This window comes from Myripristis murdjan, chromosome 7 (assembly GCF_902150065.1).
Source record: "Myripristis murdjan chromosome 7, fMyrMur1.1, whole genome shotgun sequence".
In the NCBI taxonomy this organism is placed as follows: Eukaryota; Metazoa; Chordata; class Actinopteri; order Holocentriformes; family Holocentridae; genus Myripristis; species Myripristis murdjan.
In genome coordinates, this window is record NC_043986.1 from 19,020,179 (window position 1) to 19,029,195 (window position 9,017).

At 44.9% G+C, this 9,017-nt stretch overlaps 2 protein-coding genes across 2 annotated transcripts in view; one reads left to right on the forward strand and one right to left on the reverse strand.

Moving 5' to 3' along the window:
• The window catches only part of plxnd1 (plexin D1), a 56,119-nt gene extending 52,220 nt beyond the window's left edge, over nt 1-3,899 (forward strand). Inside the window, exons 34-36 of the mRNA XM_030056125.1 lie at nt 1,299-1,439; nt 1,606-1,680; nt 2,814-3,899. Of these exons, the coding sequence (XP_029911985.1) occupies nt 1,299-1,439; nt 1,606-1,680; nt 2,814-2,930 (333 nt within the window). The 3' untranslated portion in view covers nt 2,931-3,899. The remainder of the gene's footprint in view (nt 1-1,298; nt 1,440-1,605; nt 1,681-2,813) is intronic.
• A 2,688-nt stretch (nt 3,900-6,587) lies between these two features.
• On the reverse strand, nt 6,588-8,738 carry exorh (extra-ocular rhodopsin). The gene is made up of 5 exons (XM_030056298.1): nt 8,278-8,738; nt 7,866-8,034; nt 7,490-7,655; nt 6,862-7,101; nt 6,588-6,749 (listed from the first exon to the last, which is right to left on the reverse strand). Exons 1-5 carry the CDS (start codon nt 8,636-8,638, stop codon nt 6,618-6,620), a joined length of 1,068 nt encoding a protein of 355 aa, XP_029912158.1. The 5' UTR covers nt 8,639-8,738; the 3' UTR covers nt 6,588-6,617.
• Between the last annotated feature and the right edge of the window lie 279 nt (nt 8,739-9,017).

The following is a 9,017-nucleotide window of genomic DNA, read 5'->3' on the forward strand; positions in this document are numbered from 1 at the left end:
TGAGGACAGATCCAGACGCAGACAAACACCGCACACCCACGTATGCACAGACATACTCGGCCTTTTCCTGCATTTTGCTTGGAACAGGGCTGCAGCCTCCTCGGGAACAGGTTGCGTTTGCCTCTCTTAGAGTGTGTACTCCAGCACAGACTGCAGAGTCACCAGGGTCGAGGAAGTAGCTGTGATTTCACCTGCAGGTGAAGGAGATTGGCACGAAGCACCCCTGTATTTGCCTTGATGTTTGAGCATATGCGTTTGTTTGTTTGTTTGTGTGTGTGCGCGTGTGTGTGTTTGTGTGTACGTGCATCTGTGATGGTCTCAGGACAGAGTCAGGGCAGTGAAGGGTATGGGGTCTGGATTAGCAAGAGCACGGTAGGGGTGAGAGAGAGGTAGGAAACTAGGCAACGCTTGCTGTTTCCACGGAAACCCTCTTATCTGGCGAGCTACAGGCATGTAGTGCCACAGGGTCACAGGGGGTTACCAGGCAGATGGATGAACAGCAGGAAGTGACCTTGTGGACAGGAAGTGAGGTTCCCTATCAGAAGGGGTGACAGTGGCTGCAATGTTTTATCCCCCTAGTGCCTCGATGCATACACCCCCACGCATACACACAAACAGATACACACACACACACACACTTTTTAGTGACACAAATAACTCATGACACATAGAAATATTAAGGTGCGCTGTAAGCACATTTGCTGACGCTGAAAGCTGAGGCTGCCCATCTCTTTTACCCCCTCTTTTTCCCTGTCCTACTTTCTGTGTCCCTCTCTCTGCTTACACACATACAGAGCACACAAAGGCATACACACACTCACAACAGTAGTCACAACTAAACCCAGAATGTGCCCACAACCTCTTAGCCTCACTACTTTCCTTTCTGCTTGAATAAGCACCAGTAGGAGAGCTTGAAGTGACTCTGGAGAGTGGCGGAGGTATGTAGGAGTATTGTTTTGACTGGAATGTTCTCTCTGGCTGTGGGGATCGGGCCTATTTGAGTCCTATTGTGTGGAGAGGAAACTGTTCCCTCCCTCCATTGTTTCAGTTCAGGGTGGCTCATCAAGAAATCAAGAAATAACATCCAGCCACAGTTTGACCGAACCTGGACTGACCACACGCTCGGGTCTTTATTAAGACCTGAGCCCCGGTTTGCAGACTGCACTAATCACTAACACACAAAGCTCTCCATCGAAGACTGAAGATGCACAGCATTCGTTTGGACTCCAGCACAAAATGATTAATTTCACTGAGTTCCACCCATTAATCGGGGTTAAAGCAATTATGTGTTGTTTCAGGACTCCCCCACAAACAAATTGCTGTATGCAAAGGAGATCCCTGAATATAAGAAGAGGGTGCAGTGCTACTACCAGCAGATACAGGAGATGGCGCCTCTCAGTGAGCAGGAGATGAACGCTCACCTGGCTGAGGAGTCACGGGTGAGTGTGAAGCATGGCTGGGTGATCATCATTGGTTTAGATAGCTCTCGTTTAGTTTTCTGGGTTTTATAAAGTATAAAGTTTTAGTCTTCCAGTCCTCCTGGTTATCGTTATTGTTTTTTATTAGAAATTATTGTAACATAATGCTCTGTTTTCTGTCCTGCAGAAATACAGGAATGAATTCAACACCAACCTAGCCTTGACAGAAATCTACAAATACGCCAAGAGATACAGAAACCAGGTAACAATTGCTCTTTATTTTTCTCTCTTTGTGATCTCACATTTGGATTAGTAAGTCAAGTTTCTCATGTTTGAACTGGCCCTATCGTCAGCCTTATCACCTGGCTCAACCCCACATGCTGTATAAAGTTTCACAGTTAGAGATGGGAATCGGAGTGTGGCGCAGGCCTTATCAGCATATGAGATCACATGCATGTTGAGAAATTTATTGCACTTTACATAGCCCTAAAAGCTGTCACTCAGCCAACTGGTAGCAAAACACCCCACAAACGTCTGCATGTCACGATGCTTCCTCTTCTTCTACACTAAGTGTTTTCGCTCAGTTAAACATGACCATTTGGATGTTAGCTATCTGCCCAATAGCGATGATTCCTGTATGTTTCACGACCCCTCCATCCAGCCCCTATGCACCTTGCACAACACAACAACCTACATGCCGTTTGCCCTCACATCAACTTTGCCATGCAGAATCCCATCCACCACCCCTATCTGTTTAATGACACTACAAAGTTACTGCTCCATATCTCCCATTTCATTCTGAAGTAGCACTCTTCAGCCCCCATGGAGCACCCGCCCTCCTCCCCCGTGTTTCTTTGCCACTGACTGTTCTCTGGAGAGGTTTAGTCAGCGGTGACTGTGCTTTAATGGAGGGCCCTCATCATAATACCATTTAGCTTTTCTCTGTCATGCTACTGTACTGGCACAGGCCAGGGGCTTAGACTCTGATTCACAGAGCTCTGTGAATGGGCTCTGATTGCCTATTCTCTCTCCCCAGCTTAGCTTGCTCTGCCTGGTAACACACTGCTGCTAAGAGCCTGTAAAGCCCACTGACATGGTGACAACTATTGGGCATGAAAAACAGAGCAGATGTGGGTTTTGTAAATATGTGAAGAGGAAAGGCTTTTGTGGTTGTGGAGGCATGCATGAAGGCTGAAGCACTCCACTTGTTGTTCTGCGCTTTCACTCTGTCGTTCACTTTCTATGTCCAGGCAGGTGGCTGATTTCCGCCCCCTCCTAGATGCATGAATGCTCAACAGACACTGAAAGTCATATGTGTTATGCTCTCTCTTTCCCTCTCTCTCTCTCTCTCTCTCTCTCTCTCTCTCCCCCCTTCTGTCTATCTCTCTTTGTCAGGTGGTGAATGCTCTGGAGTCTAACCCCACTGCACGTCGCACTCAGCTGCACCACAAGTTCGAGCAGGTCATTGCCCTTGTGGAGGACAACATCTACGAGTGCTGCAGTGAGGCCTGAGCTGGCCGACATCTCTTCTACTGGTCATCTCTGCTCCTGCTGCCGGCTGCCTGTCTCCCACCTACTTTGCTACCTGGGAATGTTCGTCCTCAAGGAATTACCCGTCATAACTCTCATTATTATTCCCGTTCTGAAAAGCCACAGACTGGAACAAGTGTGAAAGTGGCAGGACAAGGGACTCGAGCCTGCCTGTCAGACTTAATATATTTCTGAGGTGTTCTGCACTTCCTCCTCTCATCTGGGAATGCCAGTACATTTTCCCACACTATTTCTTGTGACACATACAGAATTCCTGTCTGGTTGAACTTTGCTTTAGCCAGAAGCTTATGTAGGTGTAGGAACTCAGAGATGAGACTTTCTCTGGATGTCTTCACAGTTACTGGGACCTAAAGCCCTGGTGGCAATCTACGCACTGACCCCCTTCTTAAGGGAACGAGCCAATGATGCACTGTACTGTATTATAATGTCCATAGCAATATTTATAGATGTGTTATAATGCTTTCAAGTGGCCTGTCCATCAGGATGAGTAAGAATGACCATGACAAACTCCTCCCTAAAGCCTAAAGCCTGCATTGTTCTCAGGTGCGCTTGGCGAAGATGAGGGACTCACTCCCATTGGTGCTTTGAACTATATGTCCCAATGTGCTTTGCAGGTTGATGATGGGTTAAGGAGGAGTGGAGAAAGGAATAGAAATAATTTTCTATAGGTAATGTCTGCAAAACCGCTGAAATGTATTGAATCAAATGTATTGTAGTTCACTGGGAAGAGCTGCATCAGTATAGAAATGTGGATCAGTGTGCTTGTAAATGAATGAATATCATGACCAATCTACAAGAGGGAAATTTAAATTTATGAAAAAAAAATGTGAGCTCAATATAATCTGAGGAGAACTGTCTGACATGACTGTATTTGTGATGCCAAATGACTTGTCAGAGTTTGTGAAATAAATTACAGTATTTAGAATTTTAGTATGTCCCATCATGACCATGATTATTGCACTAATTCTCAAAATACTTTTTTCCAAAATGCTTTAATGTAGCGCATTTTAAAAAACATTTGAAAACCATTAAGATCTGGCCTGCCACCCAAAGGCTTACAAACTAGCATCTGGAACTTCTCAGAGGCCCTTGTAAACGCTCTCACGAAAAAAAGCAAGCAAGGGAAAAGTCTTGTAGACATTTAGCTTTGTTTTTATTGCAAGACACAGAACAACTTTACTTCCACAAAATCCTAGCCTTTATACAGTCAACACAATTAATATCTCCATATCTCTTTAACGCATGCACACCAACATTCAGACATCCATTCAAAAAAAAAAAACATACACATCAACCAGACACACACACAGGACCAAACAGTCCCTCACAGGAGGTTGCTTCTCACCGCAGAGGCTTGTTGCAGGTCCATCTGTTTACACTCATGTCTCAGTCATTGCTGAAAGTCAACTAACCACCTCAGCGTCATCATCACAAAAACAAGAGGCAAAACAGAGAGCAGAAGTCAGTTCTGCCCATTGACTTAACACGGGAAACATCTAAACAAATTCAAAACTAATCTCAACTAGTACTCAATCAAAAAAATAGATGCAGTATTTTGGAGGGAGAGAGTGTAGGTATAGTTACACGAACAACAGTTTATGTGAATGATATCATTTGGTGTGGCTTGTTGAATTGCAGTTTTCACCTGTGTGATTTTAAGTGTTTCCGGTTGGCAGGAGGTTGGAGTGTGTTCAGCTGGAAAGCCACCAAGACACCACCCAGCTGAACACTTTCCATGGTTACCTGGATTAGAAATACACAGATTCTGGCTCTTGGGTATGTCTGTATGAAGTCAGTCCCACTGAAGCGGCCAGGTGTGGTTATGTTGCTGTAGTGCAGACAATGCAGAGGTACAGTGGCTTCAGAAAGTATTCAGACTCCTTCAATTTTTTCCATGCTTTGTTGTGTGACAGACTTACTTTATAATGGATTGAATTTGTTTTTTTGCCATCACTCTAAACACAGTAGATACAATGATAAAGTGAAAGTGAAGACTGGTGAGGGGGGTGAATGGTGAATGATTATACTGAGCAACTGGAAAGTGGAAAAGCACATAATCGCTCAGCAAACGTAGACTGGATAAATAAAGGTGAGGAATAATAAAAACGGGGTTTTTGTATTTTCAGTGGTCTTAGATTTTTCCTTACAAAAATGAAAACTGAATTATCTCATTTATGTTAGTATTGTGACCCGTTGTTATGACGCTCAAAATGAGCTCAGACACATCCTGTTTGACTATCCTTGAGATGTTTCTAGAACCAGACTGTAGTCCACCTGTGTCAAATTCGATCCAGTGGACATGATTTAGAAAAACAAAAAGGTTCCTTATTTACAGTGTGTGTCAGAGCAAAAACCAAGCCAAGAGGTCCAAAGAACTCTAAAAGACCTCCAAGATTGTGTTGTGGTGTAGATCTGAGGAAGGGTATTACAAACTGCTAAAGCATTGAAAGGAGCACATTGGGCTCCATCACGGAGACTCTTTGTACAGCTGGCTGTCTGGCCAAACCCAGAAACCAGGCAAGAGGGGCTTTGGTCAGAGAGGTGACCAAGAACCCAGTGGCCACTCTAATAGAGCTGCAGAGTTCCTGTGCCCAGATGGGGGAACCTGCAAGGACAACCATCTCTGCAGTGCTCCATCAGTCATGTCTTTATGGCAGAGTGGCTAGATGGAAGCCTCTCCTGAGTAAAAGGCATATGAAAGCCTGCCTGGAGTTTTCCAAATGGCACTTGACTGACTCTGAAAGTATGAGGAAAAAGATTCTCTTGTCTGATGAGACAAAAATTGAACTCTTGGACCCGAATGCCAAGTGCTGTGTCATGTATGGCAAAAAAAAAAAAAAAAAAAAAAAAAAAAATCAGGTGCTTTTCACCACCTGGCTAATACCACCCCTTAGGTGAGACATTGTGGTGAGACCATCCTGCTACTGTGACGCGTCTCAGCTGCAGGGACAGGGAGACTAATCAGACACTGTGGCAACAATGAACTGAGACAAAAAAACAGAGTGGTCCTTGCAGAGCAACCTGCTCCAAAATATGCATAACCTCAGACAGCGGCAAAACTTCACCTTCCAGCACAAAAGCAACCAGAGGCGCACAGCCAAGGCAACACTGGAAAGGCTTGGACAATTCTCTGAATGTCCTTGAGTGACCCAGCCAAAGCCCTAATATGAGCCCTATTTAAAGTCTGTGGCAATACCTGAAGATTGCAGTTCACTGATATTTTCCATTCAATCTTACAGAGTTTGATAGCATTTGCAAAAAAGAAGGGGAGAAAATGACAAATTCAGATAAGCAAAACTGATAGAAGCATGCCAAAAAACATTAAATTGTAATTACTGCCAAAAGCGCTTCTACAAGGTTCTGAATAAGAGGTCTGAGTCTTTTTTCTTGTAATAGATTTGTAAAAATTGCAAAAAAAATTGTTTCATTACAAGGTAGTATTGCATGTAAATTGATGGCAAAAGCAAAACATCTATTTTACATTAACTCTACAACAATAAAGTGTGGTAAGAGTGAAGGGGTCTGAATACTTTCTGAAGGCACTGTAAGTGAAGAGGATTGGCCAGTTGAGTGCGGTGCTGCCTGGTGGTGGTCGTTCCCCAAGTGCGCAGGGACAGATGGTGGGTTAGGAGCAGTAGGGGTTGTAGGTCAAGCAGGGGCGACCTGGCTGGAGGAGACGGAGGAGGTCTGAGTTTTGGAGGCAGCAACAGCACTGGTGGTCTCCTCCTCTCCAAACGGGTTCTTTCCACAGCACACCGTGGTTAGCATGCAGTTCCTGAACTGAAGATAACAGAGAAGACAGGACTTGAATCACAGTCAACTTAAACATTTAATCTCTCTCTCTCTTCCTCACACAGTGATACTGTACTGCCAGCATATTTCCTTGAAGTACCTGTCTGTTTAGCAGAATATAGATGACTGGGTTGTACAGAGAGGAACTCTTGGCAAAGAAGGCCGGCGCAGTCATGAATACTGGTCCGAACTCAGTTCCCTGATTGGCAAAGATGTACCAAGCCACACTGGCATAGGGCACCCAGCACACCAAGAAGGAGATCACCATGACAATTACCATGCATGTCACTTCCCTCTCTGCTCGCTGGGTGGTCTCAGACTCCTGCTGCTGGGCTGCGGCCTGAGAGCAGACAGATATAGCTTGATTGATCAAAAACTGTCATGCCTGGGGTCTACACATTTGCACTTTCACATTTCACACTAAGATTTGAGATTATTGCAGTAATTGTTCATATATAATCCCTGTAGGCAAATAATGGGGGCAGTATAATGACATAGGGATAAGTCAGACTGTCCTTCAACTGTAGGACCTAGGCATAAGCTGCTGTGTGGGCAAGCGTCTGCCTTCAAGTGTCCTTGAGTAAGACATTTAATCCCGACCAGCTTCAGAGGCACTGCTCTGTAGCTGACCCTGACTTCCCTGTGGAAGCAAGTGGAGGAAAAAGTGTTTCTCTATGGGGATACAGTAGGTATCACATCATTAGTATAAATATTGAATCTGTTCTTACCGCTCGCACGGTGCATAGCAGGCGGCTGTAGCAGAAGAAGATGATGAACAGGGGAATACAGAAATGGAGGATAAACATATAGATGACGAACGAGGTGTTGTTGATCTCAGGCTTGGGAGTGTAGTAGTCAATCCCACAGGAACACTGCATGCCCTCTGGGATGTACCTGCATCCACATAGATAATACTGTAATTTCAGAGTTTCTATAAACACAGTCACATCTATTATTTGATACATATTTGACTGTGAATAAATGCACTACAAGTAAAAAGCATACTCTCTAAGGTGCGGTACTATGTATATGTTACCGTTTTTCAGCCACTGCAGCCTAAAGTATGCTATTATGATTTACAGTCTACACAATGAAACACAGTACCGGGACCATCCGAACAAGGGGGGCACAGCACAGGTCAGGGCCATGATCCATGTGAATGCCACTCCAGCGATAGCATGTCTCTCCCCAAAGCGGAAATTGCTCATTGGTTTACAGATCACAATGTAGCGCTCAATAGCCAATACCACCAGAGACCAGAGGGCAATCTCTCCTAAGACACAGAACAAAGCCAGTGTATTTTAAAAACAGCATTTGTATGTCAACTGAATGCTAAACATGCATTTATTTTGAGACATGAATTTCAAGACTCTAAGAAGCTCTTCCTCTATTTTTCCCAAACTTTTCCAAGACTAGAAAATGGACAAATATTTAGAGCAATTTGCTATGATCACAAAGCATAAACATGTAGTAGCCAGTTAGTGGAATATCAATACCTGGACGTTCCCCCTCTTACCTCCTAAGGTGGCAAAGAATCCCTCAGTGTTGCAGCCGCTGACACCCAAGACGAAGTATCCATGCAGGGCTGTGTAGAGGGTGACAGTGAAACCCCCCATGACCATGAAGAGGTCAGCCACTGCCAGGTTGAGCAGGATATAGTTTAGAGGGGTCCTCAGTTTTTTGTGTTTGACAGTGACATAAAGGGTGAGGAAGTTGATGGGGAAGGCAGTAATGATGAGGAATAGCATGTAAGCAGCTAGGAGAGAGTACTTCCATGGCTCAGCCAGGTAGTACTGAGGGTACTCAAAAGGGCTGCGGACCACCCCAGTCTTGTTGGACATGGGCACGTAGAAGTTGGGGCCTTCTGTGCCATTCATGGCTGTTGGCAGTGATGCTGGGCGGTCTGCCTGTTTGGTTTTGTTCCTGCTTTCAGCTCAAGAATGGACAAAAATTGCTGCCTCTCCTCAAAAAGAAAGAAAAAAAAAATACAAATAAGGAAAAGGGGAGTCTCGCTGTGCAGTAGGAATGGAAACAGGGGAGAATGGATGGATGGATAGATCTCGTGGTGGGAGGGTGCGCTCCGCAGCCCCCTGAGGTGGCTGCAGCACCTTTTATCAGGTCTGCAGGATTAGGGAGGCGTGTGGATGGATTTAGGTCACTCGCTGCCCCTCACTTACTCACACACAGCCTTAGAGAGGAAAACTCAATGTATGAATAGTAAAGAATTTTCAAGGGCAGGGGTTTCAGCCTTGGCTA

What these genes read in the sequence shown, in the direction of transcription:
- exorh (XM_030056298.1), bottom strand. Translation starts at nt 8,638, where the DNA reads ATGAATGGCACAGAAGGCCCCAACTTCTACGTGCCCATGTCCAACAAG. An exon ending in TGCTATGCACCGTGCGAGCG is followed by an intron (nt 7,102 to 7,489) that starts GTAAGAACAGAT and finishes GTCTGCTCTCAG; the next exon opens with GCCGCAGCCCAGCAGCAGGA. An exon ending in ATATTCTGCTAAACAGACAG is followed by an intron (nt 6,750 to 6,861) that starts GTACTTCAAGGA and finishes TGTTATCTTCAG; the next exon opens with TTCAGGAACTGCATGCTAAC.